We start from the raw sequence: 16,470 nt of genomic DNA on the forward strand, positions 1-16,470 counted from the left end.
TTTCATTAAGTTCTATAATCACCATTAATAGTAACGTATTCATGAGATAAATCACATGTCCAGAATTGGGCAGATTCAGTGCCAGTACCAAGATCAACCAAAATTTCTAAATCATTTAAAGCTAATAATTCAGAGGCTCTAGCTTCATCTATATCTAATTGTGGTACACCATTGACAACAAGTTTCAATTCACGTGGTTTGGAGTTATCAGTGGCCACAAAACTAACATTAATCTTATTTTCATCTAAAGATTTAAGATTATCTAATTTAGCATAACCGATGGCACATAAGATTCTACCCCAATTAGCATCTTGACCATATAAGGCAGTTTTGACCAACATTGAGTTAGAGATTGACTCTGCGATAATCTTGGCATCTTTAAAAGTCAAAGAGTTTCTAACGTTGACAGTGACAAATTTAGTGGAACCTTCACCATCACGAACCACCAATTGAGCCAACTTCTGTGCAAATCCAGTGACTTGTTCTTGGACTTTTTGATAGGCATCAGATTGTTCAGTAATCTCTTCGGTATCAACGGCACCATTGGCAATCATGCAGATTGTGTCATTTGTACTCATATCACCATCAACAGAGATACAGTTGAAGGAACGATCAGTAGCATACTTTAACATTTTTTGCAAAGCTTTACTTTCAATTGGTAAATCAGTGACAATATAACCTAATAGAGTAGCCATATTGGGACAGATCATACCAGCACCTTTAGTCATACCTGTCAAAGTGTATTCTTTACCATCAGGTAATGTAAATTTAGAAGTAACAAGTTTTGGGAAAGTATCAGTAGTACAAATAGATTTTGCAATATTTAACCAAGATTGGAAGTCATTATTGAATCTATTCTCATTGAACATTGTATTAATACCGTCAGTAATCTTGTTCATTTGCAGTCTTTGACCAATAACACCTGTGGACATCACTAAAGTGGAATTAGGTGTTCCACCCATATGATTGTTTACAAGACTAATCATTTCATTTGCATCAGCCAACCCAATATCTCCAGTAACAGAGTTGGCACAACCAGAATTTACCACAATGGCATTAATACCTTTTCCACGAGTGGCTTCAAACACTTGTTTAGAAGTTAACACAGGAGCAGCTTTGAATTTGTTTGTGGTGAATACAGCAGCAGCAGAAGATAAATGCGATTTGTTTGTGTTGACAATAATACCAAGATCTAAAGCATTATTTTTTTTGACACCACTGGCAATAGAGGCCACTTTAAACTTTTGAGGGAAAACACCTTCTTTAGGGACATAGAGAGCATATTTATCAATCATTTTAGCAGTGTTTTGCAATAAAGCAGCAGTTACTCTCATCTTTTTTATAGACAGCAATGAAAAGTTGACTCTATTATTTTTTTTTATAGCGATTGCTTTTACTTCGTAGAAGACAGGAAAAATAAAACTCAAAGTGAATTACTCAAGTACCCTGTGAGATAGTGAATATTTGACTACATGTTATTTTATAAGAGGTGTAATTATTGGTTTGGCAGAGACATATACATCTGACAGATGATGACTAACTTAATTTCATTTCTGGGATGCTTTGATTTTTGTTTACAGAAGACAAATTTTTCTCGAAAGCAATTTTGGAGGGGAAAAAAAATTTTTGTACAGCCAAACAGGCGCTACCACGCTGTGACTCTTCCGTTTGAAGCATAAATTTTTGTTTGACACATAAGCACAACATATATAAAAGAGATTGATACAAATGAAGATACAAACATAGACATAAGCACAAGACGAGTGAAAAGGGCTAAGAAAACAGTAATCCACCTCATTAGTTGTGTGATTTATGATTCTTTTTGAAGAGTATAAAGACTAAGGATTTTGGGGATCCATAACGTTGTTGCGGTGGTGGTTTGGTTCATTATTTGTTTGTTTGTTTGTTTGTTCTATGTGTTATTTATGTTGATACATTAGAATGATTGTTACATTAGTAATTGTATAACACGGTTTTTTTTATCTAATTGTAGTAGTTGTTTGATTATTTTGTACCTTATTTTATTTTGTTTGGGAATAAAAGAGAAAGAACTGGCTTTATTTTGTTTATAGTTACAGGGACAAATCATGTCTCGATCTAACAATGGGTTTGTCATACTCAATATACATATCAAAACAGCTTTGTTATTGCAATTTGTTCTAATTACTGCTATGACCGCTGTTCAAAGTTTTCCAGTGTGTTCGGTTCCAGTGTCTACTATTAGATTAGCACATAATTCAAAGTATGAGTATGGTGTTCTTGGGTGGTGTGTGAAACAGCCTCAAAGGCAGTGCACTGGGACGCAAATAGGATATAACGAAACAACCACAGAATCATCCATTCAAAAATTATTATTACCTTCAGATTCTAAATATTCAGTATCCAAGCTGTTATTATTCCACATTATATCCTTTGGATTGAGTATAATTCTATGGTCTATGATAGTGATAGCTATGATATCACCATTGCAAGAGTCGCCTCTTTTTTTGTTGTTATTTACTTTAGTAATGATAGCGATGTTTCTTTTTGCTCTGTTGAGCTGGCTAGTAGACATATTGTTGTTTCGAATATGGTTGGATTGGCCAGGATGGTTAATGTTGGTGGTAGCAATCACTTCTGCGTTTTGCGGTTCTGCCATATGGTCGTATCGTAGAAGTGTGGAAATAAGAAACTATACAGTACTAAATGAGGAGGATAGTGTGGTAAGTATAAATCAGATCGAAGTTAACAATAAAAGGAGAGATATAGAATCAAGAACCTACCAAGAGAGCATTGAGATGATGCATATAGTGGAATCTGATCCAATGATGCTGTTTACCAGTGATATTTCTAACAACGATCCAAGGATTCGAACGCTAGCACTAGAAGATGAATTAAGAGAGCCAGACATAACGTATCATCGGATTGTGGAGGGGTAAATATAACAATACATACAATTATCTAAAACTAGAGTTAGATTATCTGTTATATACGTATTTGCATGGAAAATATTCTGCATGTTTTTATTTCCTTTTTTTTTAGTCTGCAATGAGCCACGTGAAAAAAAGCTCGAGATCAAACTTTGCGAATCATCCAAACCTACAAAGTTCTAAGAGTGTTCAAAAAGTCGAGTATACATATATCTGTTTATAATTCTGTAATGTATAAATATATATGTATGTATGGGTGTGTATGGGTGTGTGTCCATGTAAATATTGGTGGTTGATTAGTCAACAGATATTTCTTGTAGAATAAAAGTATTATAAACAGTTAAAGAAAAATTATAAAATGAAGAGAAATATGGTACCGGTTTTAAGGAGTTGTCATTCTTTTTCCAAACTGATTAATACTCGTTTTTATACTACATCTAATCTTAAGAATGGGTTGGCTCATCCATTTTTCAAATTATCGCCAATGGAACAATTTTCTCTATGTTTCTCTGAAAGAAAAACTTCATTAGCAAATGGGTCTAAAATATTTCCAATTTTTACAGAAGATCTTTCAAATATGAAGCAAACTTTACAATTAAACTCTATTAATCTTTCAAATAAAAAGGAGGTTATCAAATGGTTGCAAAAGTATGATAAAGAAGTTAATGTGGAATCTTCAAAGAGTAAATTAAAAAATTTTAGTACAAATAAAGATGACACTATGCCGACAAGTTTCATTAATAAAGAGAAATATCCACAATTAAACGAAATCATTGAGCTGTTCAAGAATGAAACCTTAATTACTAAAGATCCTGTAACTTTGAATTCATTAATTGATTATTTTCTCCTGAATAATCAGTCAGGTATCTTTGCAGAAAATATCTACATTTTCTTATTGAACGAATATTCCGATTCTATTGATAAATTAAACTTAATTCTTGGATCACTTAAATTACATCTAAATAATAAATTAGATTATTTCCCCGATATTGAAAATATCATTTTAAAAATTTTAATCTCGATTAATAAATTATCAAACTATCCAAAGATTGAGTTCTTTGATAACGAGTTCCATAATTTATTAAAGAACATATCCATTAAATTCAATTTTCAGGATACATTATCACCATTTAATGATGCAGTTATTCATCAAATGTTGCAGTATCATCTATTTAAAACTCAAAATTTGATAGAATGTAAATTTTTGATCGGTTTGTTGCTTTCTAGCAGACATATAAGGCCATCAAATGAACTTCTACATTGTTATCTAAATTTATTAAATAAAAAAACACAAACTTTAAGCTTCAAAGATTCCAAATTACAAAAATTGATATATTTATCTGATTTCAGAATTTTAATTGAACAATACCCTACTATTGAATTGATTCGTTTTATTTTACCACTATGTGGTAGCTTTAATGAATTAAGAAACATCCTAAATATTATAATGAAACAAGATAACAGTTTGCAATATTTTGAAACTTTAACAGACTTAATTATTAAGCAATACGAGGTTGTATGTCAATGGGATAAATCAATTATGGGTTCTGTGGAGACTATTCATCTATACAATTGTTTCAATGTAATCTATAAAGGACAGATTCCTGTTGATCCCTTAAATAAAATACTTATATTGATGGGGTCAAATGGCAATTATTCAATGATAGCTTATATATTAAACCAAAATAAAGGATTACAAAAGGATTCAGGAATTCTAAAAGAGATTATTAACGAATTTCCTCCTAATGATTCCCTAGAGAAAAAGAAATTTACAAAACTATTTAAACTTTCTTCAACCATCAAATAAAACTAATATAACATTAGGGAAAAAAACGCATTGATTAAAGATAAGCGATTTACTGTTGTTGAAATTTCTTTGAAAATAAAAAAAATGGTCTGGTGTTATCATGAAGATAATAGATATTTAGGTATATATGTGTATTAACTATATGTTAATAAATAACTTGTAAATAACATGTTGCATTAGATGCTATCAAAATATGTTTCAAAGATGTTTGAAGATTAACTACATAACAAAAATGGTATTTGGATACTGCTAACTTATTGCAGATACATACACACACATATATATATAGGAATATCCACATTCAATAGTATCATGTTGTGGTTAGCATTGAATTTATTATTAATGCTAAGCTATTTGTGTGTAGGTTTTTTTGATAACAGAAATATCAATGCCCTTAAGATATTGGCAACAGGGAACTATGAAACATGGTGTATCTTGTTTTACTCCACCTAGCATTAAGTTTATATTATGTTACCACATTAGGTGAGACTTCTAGTAATCTTGGATTTGGTCTAATTTTATCTGACCAAGTCCTAGAGAAACAAATAAAGCAAATATTTGATGATAAAAGTTTGTTAGAGGAATTATTTCCTATGTTACAGAGATCCTGTGTCAAATCTGCTTTACAAATATTTCTACCACAGTGTTTATTAGAGGGTATAGAAACTGTAACTGATTCAATTAAAATGGAAACTGCAGTCAGACTTTCTCTTTGTCAATTCGAAGCATCTGGTTTAGCGCAAATCCCTGAAGAATGTTCACATACAGAAAGCACTGAAGATATGATGGCTTGTATGTTAGAATTAGAAACATCAAATAAATGGTGGACCACATATAATGGCTATTATCAAAATTTACCAATGATGTGTATTACACATGGTTCAATGTTTCAAAGGGAGCAAATAATAAAAACGTTTATGAACATTACTAAATTTGTTAATCAGCTAAATGAGAATTGGGGGACTGTGTTCAAAACAAATATGGATGAGGTTGATAAAATCATCTCTTATAATTTAAATAATTTAACAGTTAAATTTAATCACACATTAAATCAAGTTGACAACTTTAATGCATCTATGAACTTTATACTACAAAAGATGCAGACAAGTTTGTTAAAAAATAAGGATGAGGTTCAATTGTATATATCAAGAAAAGATGAAGAAATTAAAAAATCAGTAATGATTCTCCAAAAATTCATTAATCAACTTAAAAATGATGTTGTAGATGAAAACTTTTTGCTTGACTTGGAAAATCGAAGACGTGGAGAATTGAGCCTTTGGAATGAAATGGAGACAGCTTTACAAGCTGAGAGAGATTTTAGACTAAAAGAACAAGAAAATATTAATATTTACCTTGATAATTTAAAAACCAGTATTATAAATTTAAATGATAATATGGAGAGTTTAAATCAATTTCAAATCAAAAATTTAGAGAATCATGTTCGAACAGAGCTAGCAAATATTAGTAATCAAATAATTAACGAATGGTTATCACTGACCAAAATTCTTAATAAAGATATACAGTATTGGAATGAATTAATTAAGGATAATTTCAAAATGATATCTAACAAATTAGAAATAACCATTGAAAAGATAGATTTCGTGGAGAATAAAATTTGCAAAATAGTGAAAGTTTTCCTTAAAATATATACAGTGTTTGAATGTTGTTTCAAAGTCGTATTTACAATTTTCAACAATTGTAGAGGTTTTACTATTTTTGTCGTTTTTTTACCACTGCTTAAAATACTAAGGTTAAAAATTTCAATTTTGAAAATAAATAGGTTTATAGTTATTCTGTTTGGAATTCTATTAGGGAATCAACTTGGATATAAATTAAGTGGCATAAGTTCTATATATAGATTCACCATGATAAATAATCCAAATTAACAAAACAAGTAAAGAAAGCAATTAACAACGGCAGTTTTTTATAACTGACTATAAACTATTAACTCTAATAAATAAAATTTTGATGTATGTGACAAATGCTTATATGGTTATCTATAGCTAGGCCTTCTTTTTTTTCGGGTCCTTTCTCTTCATAGGTAAATATCTATCAAATTATTTTGGTTTTATTATATTTAAATGAAAACCTACTTGTGATAAATAGTCATTATTTTTGATTTCAACTGAAGATTGTGCTGCTGTCGTGGATAATGTCGCAGAAACTTCTGAAACTGATGATGTTGACTCAGTTAATGATACTGTAGAAGTTAATGTTAAACCAGAATTTTGTAGAAATAGAAACTGTGAATTTTCTGTTAAGACAGATGACGCTATCGTACTGTGACTTTCCCTTAAATAGTGTGATTGTTGTTCTTGTTTATTTTTGAGAATTTCATTCTCCAAGAATCTTATTTTTTCATTATTATTTGAATATAATGCTTTTAAATGGTCCAGTTGCTTTTTATAAATCATATTCTCATTCAGATAATCTTGAATCTTTATTTCTTGCTGATTAATAACATCCAATAACTTTGAATTGATTGTATCAAATTCTGTTTTGATCCTCTCCCCATTATTTCTCTCTCGATGCAATTGCCTATTATTATCAATACATGTAACAAGTTGTAACTTATAATCAAAAAGTGTATTAATTTTATCTATAAGTATTTCGATTGATTCATTCTCATTCTCATCATTATTACCATGGAAACTATTTTCTTTGTAAACATTATTATTTTTGGTTATTAATTTTTTCCATTCAATCTCCAAAATTGAATTATCTAAAATGGTCTTTTCAATCTCCCGCCTTTTAATATTAATATAATTATCTTTTTTTGGTTCGAATAATCTCATAGTATCTTTAATTAATTCCACTTGCTTCTCATAATTTTCATTTTTTATTTCATTTACACTTGATAAATTGTCAAGTTTATTTTCTGGGGAGATCCATATCTTATTTGGTACAATATAATTTTTAACAATATTTGTAAGGTATTTTGTAAGCTGCAAAGTTTTCAAAGTCTCATTTTGTAATACAGGTGACAAAGAACAAGTCAATATAAACCTTGTATTGAAATTGCTAAATATTGGATAATACAGCAATTTATTTAAATTGTTAGCAGTATAATGATGGCTTTTCCCTGTTAACATATTAATAAGATTTTCATGTAGATTGTTTCGCTTATCAAAGTTTTTCAAATCAAAAATTATTAGATTACTTTTAGTTACCATGTTTTTTGACATAAATGTTTGCTGCAATTCTAATCTTATGGCAGTATCCCCTTGAGAAAAATTCAATATCTGTTTAAGGAAGGTTAACACTTGTTCTAAAGTATCACAGTACAACCTTCTGATATTTTCTGACCATATTCCGTTATATGAGCCATCCACATGATCATTATGCAGAGTTAAATGATACTCTTTGTTTGATAATAGATCTTTAATTATATTGCTATTGTCCAACAAGTCCAATGCAGAGATTCTGAAGAATACAGTATAATCTGCACCTAATTCCTTATATCTACTTTCATTCTTATTTTTTGTCTTGAACAATCTTGTTAATAACCTCGGTATCAGACCTAGATGAAGTCCATCTCTGCCAAATAGTGTATATGTTTTCCCAGTGTTATCTGACCCATATGTTATAAGAGAACAATTGATACCATTCATCAAATCCTGTTCAATCAATGGTATGAAATAAGAAGCAATAACACTTTGTGACGAATAGTTATTAAAAATCTTATCGAATCGGAACGTCTCATCCGGTAATGAATTCAATTTACCTATCCCTATATTTGAATGGAAGGTGATAGTTTTATCGTTAAATGCTTTTTCATGGGGTTTATCATCATTTATATGAGTTTGATCTGCGTCAACATTTTCTGATTTTAATCTTAAATACACTTCCATAGTTTAATGCCCTGATCTGCTGCACATATAAATATCAATTACCAAATATAAGGATAACAATGTGACTATTAATACAATAAGTTAAAACAGCCTGGGTATAGTGCTATTTTCTTTCAGTTTTATAATTTTTTTTTACTTGATCTTTTACTTCTAACCCTTCCCCATTCCCTTTAAAACCACATGGATAGTCGTATTATTGCTCAATAAAAAAGAATTATACATCAACAATAAGACACAATTAACACTGGTATCAGCCACTCATGCAATACCCCTCTTTACACTGCCACGATCTGTAACTGTCACCTCACAAGCTTATCAACTTTTCAAGAAGCCTCAAGAGAAACAATAAACTGCAATAAAACTACTAATAATCATATTACAAAATCAACATCAGGGAAAGGGGCACAAAGTAACAAACTAAGACTTACTAACTTTAGTCAAAGATAAGAAAACAGAGGAAGGCATAAAAGTGGCAATGTTAAGAAGAGAAGTGGTCATAAATTGTCAGATTATAAGTTGTCGACACATGAATTTTTTTATAGCATATACTAATTCATTCAGACAGGGATAACTGTTAAAAATATAAAATGTTCTCATCATTAATCAACCACTTCTCAAAGAAGACTTTGAAGAAATAATATCATACACAATCTAAAAATACACTGCATAATATAAAACAATCGTGTCATCATGCAACAATCGTTAATAGAAACGTCTCTTCACAGCGAAACACCTCCAAAAAAGAAAGAATCAAACATGAACATCCCGATACCAATTTAAATTACACGGGTCCGGCGATGTTCTACAGTTTGCGATATGGAAATTAGATAATTAGCGAGCGGAACACACAAAGAATGCGAGGAAAGGTTTGAAGAGGAAAGCATCTTCTCTCATCTACCTCGTATTTATACACTTTCATTCACTATGTAAAATTTTTTTTTAAAAAGTCGAATATGCACAAACAAAAAATGAAAAATTTTTTATTTATTTTTTGTTTTTCTTTTTCCTATTTGGGAAACACAATACCGTGTTGTAGCAAACGCGGAATTACTAAATTCAAGTACCTCAACCCTAAAGGAAAAAATGTAAAGAAACGATAAAAAAATGAAAAGTTTTGCAAACCTTACTTATTTGGTCATTTTGCTTTTTTTTACTTTAACACTTTCCAAAGTTTTGTTAGGGTTGTAGTTGAAGTTGAGTGTTCTTGAAGGTACAACTAAAACGAACTGCCTGCAGATCTGGCGAAATATAATTTAGACATTATTGATTATGTTACATACATTAAATAAGACTAGATTGTAAGGATGATTGACACATAATTTAGGTAGTTTCAAATTCCACCTGCTTTCATTCTCACAATTTCTTCCTGTCGTTATTCTTTTTTTTTTCTTTTGCCATTCATATAGGTATGTGGTTTAACATATAATATTCCAAATCAATGTTACCAAGGAATCTTACACCATACAAGCATGCAGCCAGACATATTATTCCACTAGTGAGAGATATACCAATTGTTCCTTGGACCAATTTTAGTAAGAAACCTACCCAGCTAAATTTATTTAGAAAAATCCATCTTCACACCGCCAATCGTACAGATCAAGCTTCTGTTAATTTAGGTACCCAAAATGACGGCACACTAAAAAATGATCCTGATGAAAGAGATCAAGTATATCTATATGGGAAATCCGAGAATGATATTACAGAAACTTTGCAGAAACTAAATTTAATTAAAGTACCAATGAATTTAAAATCTAATATTGAATTGGTTTGTACTTATCTTCAAAAACTTAATGTAATGAGTTTTAAAAGGACCACCACTCATTTAAATAAGTTCAGAACTTTTCTAAATAAAAAACAACAGACAATGGACAATAATAACATATTACTCTTCAAATATGTTATTGAATATTTAATTGAGGAATCTGATATGGAAGTGAAAAGATTGATCCAATTCGGACCAATTAATCTTATCCAATCTCGTTTAGATAATATTTTGACTGAAACAAATGACAAGAATTTAGTTAATAAGGATTCAGATCCACAAGAAGACATTGAAACTTTTGTACTAAATAATCTCTTTGATAAAAATTTTGATTTAGAATACCCATATTTGTCTCATTTACAGTCTTTGTTTCATATACTTAATGAATTAAGAATTAACAACACTATTCAATGGAATCAATATATATCCATTGATCAGCTAATCAACATTTTTGAAATGTCGAAAACAATACCTGATCAAATATGGAAGGACAGAGGTGTTTTCCTTTCCGCTTCCCTGTTATATTCCAATGGAAAAATTAGAATGGATCCGGTTAATGAATCCTTTTTTATAAACACATTAATTAAATTTGGTTATTATAAATATGGTTTTAAATTGTTTAAGACAATGAAGGATAATATTAAAGAAAGATGGTGGATGGAAATGGGAATGATGTTATCTCTGGTTAATAACAATCTACGTACTTTCCAAAAATTATTATATGAAATGGATCATCACTATGATCACAATACCAATGACACCAGGTCAACTCCAAATACTTACTTATCACCAAAGGTACTCAAATTTGCAATTAAAAAATATTCTAAGATTTATTCCTCTAAGAGTAATAAATTACAATTTTTATTAAATAGATTTATTGAAAATATTCAAATGTATGGAATACAAAACCAAAGCAAAAGTTTTGAAAACCAACCTGATATAAATTTTGAGAATGAAAATGAAGCTAACTCATATTTAAATAAAATCGTCCCAATCTCATATGATGATATTATTTCCGTGATAAATTCTTTGCTTTATAATAAACATTTAGACCTTATAGGACCATTTCTAAACAAAATATTATCATTAAGGGATATTGATCCGTCAATATGGCATATGATTTTAATCAAGACTAAACTAAATCTGTTAAAGGATTTCAATTGTATTAAATCAATTTTACCAAAAATTAATGAGACTCCTTCCAATCTTCACAATTTAGCGAACTTTGAGGATGTATTTAATCAACTAACTTCCAAGTATCTCAAAGAAAAAAATGTAGTAATAGATATGCTATTGTTTGATAGCTTAGATGGTTTAGTGACAAATTATAGATTGCCAATAAATCTAGAAAATTTTTTAGAAAAATTATTAGCTTCAAATAACAACCAGCTGCACAACATAGAGGATAGCAGCAATAATAAAATCAAATTATCTCAATATTTTAATGTTCTATTAAAATCATTTTTATCCTGTGGAAATTTATTAAAGGCAAATAAATTAATACGATTAATGGAAAAAGTACGTACAGATAAAGATTTTGCATTACAACATCAGGGAAAATATCCTCCAATTGATATTAATCATTATACAACAATGATTAAATATTATACTAATAAAAGAACTAAACATCATAAACCAAAGGTATGGAAACAAAAGGAGAAAAAAATCATAGAAATCACTGATAAAGTCAATGCTTTTGGATTTCAATATACATCATCTTTTATCACTAAATTACTTATCTTTTATAGAGAAAACAGAGATTATAACCGTTGCTTCCAAATTATCAACAAAACTTTGAAATCAAGTCAATATCTAAAGTCAGAAATATCATCAGCTGAGATAAGTGACATCAAATCAATGACACCATTTTTGAGACAAAAATTATACTTTGAAATATGGAAAATTTATTTTCAGTTCTATAAGCATGAATCGTTAGAACTAATTACTACTGGAAATCAAACAAATATAAAAAACTGGAAACTTTATCATAATTCTTTGCAAAAAAAAACATTGATTAAACCTGAAGTTGATTTGCTGACATTATTTGATAATATGGTTAATAGAGACAACGTTCTCCCAAATTTAAGGTTTTCTCAACTAATTTTAGCAACTTTCATGAAATCCAGAGATTGGACATCAATCCCTGCTATTATAACTCAATTAATTCATGTTTTTAATATAGAATTAGATAAAGAATTTTTTTCTAAAATTTCAATTGGAATCAAAAAAGAATTTATTGCGACTGAAACCAAACGTCTTTTACGAAAAAATAAGAATATGTCATTTCTTGAAGCAAAACAACAAGCCAAAAAAGAAGCTAAAAGTTTGGAATATGATAAAAATAATCCAATATTTCAACCAAATGATAGTGATAAAAATTTGACTAGTTTACTAGGTAATATTCTATTACTAATGAAGTATCAAAACCAATATGATAAAGAATTTGTAAGAGTTAAAAGGGCTTACCGAAGATTAAATCTTATAGATTTCTTCCCAGAAGATATTATCCAATCTTGTAAATAAAGAACAATATTGCAATATAAGTAGTTAGTAACCTCTTAGTAATATCAAAAGAGACTTTTCTTTTTAAGTTTTTTTTTATAAAAAACATTATAGTATATAGTATATACTACTTATCTGTGATAGTAAATGTATAATAATAATAACATCTTTACATAAGTCTTATATATTACTTTTTACTTAGTTTTAACCACTTTGGAATTCCCCTCAGAGATTTCTTTGGTTTAGTTTCTTGAGTAGATATGTCGTTGTTAGTTGGATTTGTTGATTCTAAGTTTAAATGTTTCATCTCCAAATCAGAATTTCCTTCCAATGTCTCTACAATAGATTTAGCATTAGCTAATAAAGTATCCTTCAAAAGCAGGCCTTTCTTTGTTGGATCTTCTAATTCTAATACTATAACATTCTTCGATCTGAACTTCAAATCATCCACTAATAATTGATCATTACACGGTAACAGTACATGTGGATGAGTCTGATACAAATTAAATTTCACTTGACTATTTAAAAAATTTTTGGAGATTTCTTCATAAACATTTCTCATAGTTTCATTTGGTTTAAATGCAATCTCTAAATAACTACGATCGGGCAATTTAATTCGCATTAAACATTCTTTAATATTTTGTCTATTCATTTCCCTTATTTGTTTCATTTTTTCTTCTCTTAACCTTTTAGTCATTAATGGTCCACCAAGATTACCAGTTTGTTTTAGCAACATATTCTGATACATTTTTGCATGTTCTATAGATAACTCATAAATATCATCATTGTAGTTAGTATCCGCCTCTATTGTTAATTTATCAGATGATGGCAAATACACCGTTGGTTTATGTATTTCATGTTTAATGTTGATCTCTTTCCTAGTTTCTTCCTGCGGGGTATCTGTACATGTGGTCACATGTTTGTTCATCTTTAATTTGGATTCAGAATCCAGATGAGAGGGGATCTCAATATTGACAGAAATTGATTTACTTACCCCTAAATCATGAAAACTTTTACCGTTGAACATAGAGTAATCATACACTGATGACATAACTCTGAACTTCAATTTTTGCAAAATATCATTTGAACAAAGCTCGTCCCAATTCTTTTTCTCACCTATATCCTTAAAAGTATTTGTAATAGAATCCATTGGGTTGATCTGTTGAACAACACTCTCACGACCACTTACTTGAAATCGCATTTTGATTAGGTTATTACCAACAGATGAAGAAGAAGAAGAAAGACGATCAGACGATCCATCTTTGTATTCACACGTATTGGTACTTTTATTATTAATAACATTAGTATTATCTTGAATATTTATCAAATCTAATTTACAACCAGCAGGTAGATTCATTAATCTCCATGGTAAATCCATAGTCATTTCTTTCCCCTTATATAAAAAGACCCATCTACAAACAGATCCATTTTGATTGGAATCTCGGTCCAATTTAAAGTGATTTAAACTTTGTCTTAAAATATCATTTAAATTCGTGCTTGGAGTTACTTTTACTTTATAAGCTTTGAATTGATAATTGACAGTAACTGTAGACATTTTGCCACTTAAAAATATATCTACAATTATTAAAAAGGGGGACAATAAATATATTGAACGTTACTGTTGGTAGTCTCTTCCTATTTATAAATAAATGACAATATATATATAGATGTAAACATATATCCAGATATGTATCTATATCAACTACGAAATTTTTATCACATCTCATCATAAAACAAATGGATCAAAAGATATTCTACAAAAATTAGTGAAAAGTTAAAGGTTATCAGATGGGTGAAAATATATCAAACAATGAGAACATGATTTCAAGAGTAAAAAACATACATACAAACCTAAACACACACCACCATACATACATAGAGATATATGTATGATTTCAACATTAGTGCATTGAAATCAGAAGTGCTATTGGAAATAGAGATAATACTGCAAATATAAGAGTGACAAATTAAACTAAGGACATTGAAGAGTGATCAAATACAAAATTTCTTAACTCTTTAACTTATTACAAAAAAGTTGCTGTTCAATTTATGCCTAAGAAGATAAAGAAAGAGTAACTTCTGTTTTCTGTGTTCTTAATATAAAGGCCGATGTTAGGTGAAACTTCAATACGATTAAGGGAGGCTATTATTAATGGTAACTTGTTGATTGTAAAACGATTATTAAGAAGGTACCCAGAACTGCTAACTAATACAGATCCTACCAACGGCTGGAGTTCCTTACATTACGCTTCATATTATGGACGATATTTGATATGTGTATACTTGATTCAATTAGGACATGATCTCAATGAGGAGTTGTATACATTCAAGGGGAACACCTGTGTCCATTTAGCATTGATAAATGGTCATGAACAAACTACACACCTCCTTTTACAACATTTCCCTCAATTCATTAATAAACGGGGAGATAAAGGTCGAACTCCAGCCCATATTGCATGTATTACTGACAACTTTCGTTGTTTAAGTCTGCTGCTCGGTGTTGGTGCTAATCTTACATTACGAGACGACCAAGGTGAAACTCCTTTACATATCTGTCTAGAATATAGTTCTATTGAATGTCTTAAGTTACTATTTCAAGAAGGGTATCAAGATTTCATTCTAGTTGCAGATCAAATATCTGATAATTATGGATGGAAACCAGAAGAAGTAGCTGAAACCTTTGACTTTGCGAAAATATATTCCAAATTAAAAAGAAACTATAAATCAATAGTATCATCAAATACCCCAAATGTAATTCAATCTGCAAATTTTCGAAAGACAAGTTTTCCAAGTTTTCGTACACCCATTGTTGAATCCAAAGGTGTTTTTGATGAGGCAATTTCACCATTACTAAATGTATTTACTCCTGCAACTTTGTCAAATACGGGGCAACTAAGTTCTCCTCTAAGTAAATTACCAAATATATCTACAAGTAGAAAGACCTCCTTCTCTACTCTCTCTAAAAAAGAAAATATAAACTTTTCATCTTCAAGAAAATCATCAGACTCGAATAGAACATCACCTTCACCATTAAAGGGAATTGACTCACGTGGTGAGTCAATTGAGGAAAGTTATTCTAGCACTATTTCCAACCCAATCGATAATAAATCCCAGCATAATGATAGCATAAGCAATATATCTGCTGCTAGTTTTAACAGTAATAGTAAGACTATTAATTTAAAACATACAATCACAAATATAACTATGGAAACCAACACAAGTTGTAGCATTCATAGTGTATCCCCTAAAAAAGAACCAGATAATGCATCACATTCAGAAACAAGTATAGTTACTCCTATAGGTAGAACTTTTAGTAATGATACCATTCAAAGAAACAAATATATCCTTGATAATTTGAGTGAAGAGAAAACAGAAAATAAGAAAAAGAAGAAACCTATAACAAGACTGACCCAAGGTCGTTCCAAAACGAAAAACAGATTATCACTTCTGAATGTTCCTATAGCTAGAGTTCGAGACAAAGATGGATTAGATAGCTGAAAAAAACCTATTGAAAATGAACACATTTATGAGTATTATTTGTTCCCGATCCACTTCTCATCTTATCTTCGACTACGACATCAAGCAATAATAAAAAGCATATACATGACAAAAAATATTTATTGTAATAACCTTTTGCAT

General features: G+C 29.7%; 8 protein-coding genes across 8 annotated transcripts; 5 read left to right on the forward strand and 3 right to left on the reverse strand.

The window, feature by feature from the left end:
• Nucleotides 1-5: 5 nt before the first annotated feature.
• ARG7 (glutamate N-acetyltransferase) lies at nucleotides 6-1,334 on the reverse strand (the record flags this gene model as incomplete). The annotated part of the gene is made up of 1 exon (XM_064861517.1): nucleotides 6-1,334. One exon carries the CDS (start codon nucleotides 1,332-1,334, stop codon nucleotides 6-8), a length of 1,329 nt encoding a protein of 442 aa, XP_064716472.1.
• Nucleotides 1,335-2,087: 753 nt separating this feature from the next.
• On the forward strand, nucleotides 2,088-2,918 carry RIM9 (Rim9p; the record flags this gene model as incomplete). The annotated part of the gene is made up of 1 exon (XM_064861518.1): nucleotides 2,088-2,918. One exon carries the CDS (start codon nucleotides 2,088-2,090, stop codon nucleotides 2,916-2,918), a length of 831 nt encoding a protein of 276 aa, XP_064716473.1.
• A 349-nt stretch (nucleotides 2,919-3,267) lies between these two features.
• AEP1 (Aep1p) lies at nucleotides 3,268-4,716 on the forward strand (the record flags this gene model as incomplete). The annotated part of the gene is made up of 1 exon (XM_064861519.1): nucleotides 3,268-4,716. The coding sequence occupies one exon, from the start codon at nucleotides 3,268-3,270 to the stop codon at nucleotides 4,714-4,716; it is 1,449 nt and encodes a 482-aa protein (XP_064716474.1).
• Nucleotides 4,717-5,141: 425 nt separating this feature from the next.
• Nucleotides 5,142-6,602, forward strand: KAR5 (Kar5p; the record flags this gene model as incomplete). Its single annotated transcript, XM_064861520.1, has 1 exon — nucleotides 5,142-6,602. One exon carries the CDS (start codon nucleotides 5,142-5,144, stop codon nucleotides 6,600-6,602), a length of 1,461 nt encoding a protein of 486 aa, XP_064716475.1.
• Nucleotides 6,603-6,773: 171 nt separating this feature from the next.
• Nucleotides 6,774-8,567, reverse strand: PWA37_005062 (uncharacterized protein; the record flags this gene model as incomplete). The annotated part of the gene is made up of 1 exon (XM_064861521.1): nucleotides 6,774-8,567. The coding sequence occupies one exon, from the start codon at nucleotides 8,565-8,567 to the stop codon at nucleotides 6,774-6,776; it is 1,794 nt and encodes a 597-aa protein (XP_064716476.1).
• Nucleotides 8,568-10,005: 1,438 nt separating this feature from the next.
• SOV1 (Sov1p) lies at nucleotides 10,006-12,852 on the forward strand (the record flags this gene model as incomplete). Its single annotated transcript, XM_064861522.1, has 1 exon — nucleotides 10,006-12,852. One exon carries the CDS (start codon nucleotides 10,006-10,008, stop codon nucleotides 12,850-12,852), a length of 2,847 nt encoding a protein of 948 aa, XP_064716477.1.
• A 166-nt stretch (nucleotides 12,853-13,018) lies between these two features.
• Nucleotides 13,019-14,386, reverse strand: UBX4 (Ubx4p; the record flags this gene model as incomplete). The annotated part of the gene is made up of 1 exon (XM_064861523.1): nucleotides 13,019-14,386. The coding sequence occupies one exon, from the start codon at nucleotides 14,384-14,386 to the stop codon at nucleotides 13,019-13,021; it is 1,368 nt and encodes a 455-aa protein (XP_064716478.1).
• A 554-nt stretch (nucleotides 14,387-14,940) lies between these two features.
• Nucleotides 14,941-16,329, forward strand: AVO2 (Avo2p; the record flags this gene model as incomplete). Its single annotated transcript, XM_064861524.1, has 1 exon — nucleotides 14,941-16,329. One exon carries the CDS (start codon nucleotides 14,941-14,943, stop codon nucleotides 16,327-16,329), a length of 1,389 nt encoding a protein of 462 aa, XP_064716479.1.
• Nucleotides 16,330-16,470: the final 141 nt, after the last annotated feature.

This window comes from Arxiozyma heterogenica, assembly GCF_036370985.1.
Source record: "Arxiozyma heterogenica strain weizmannii chromosome Unknown scaffold_9, whole genome shotgun sequence".
Lineage (NCBI taxonomy): Eukaryota > Fungi > Ascomycota > Saccharomycetes > Saccharomycetales > Saccharomycetaceae > Arxiozyma > Arxiozyma heterogenica.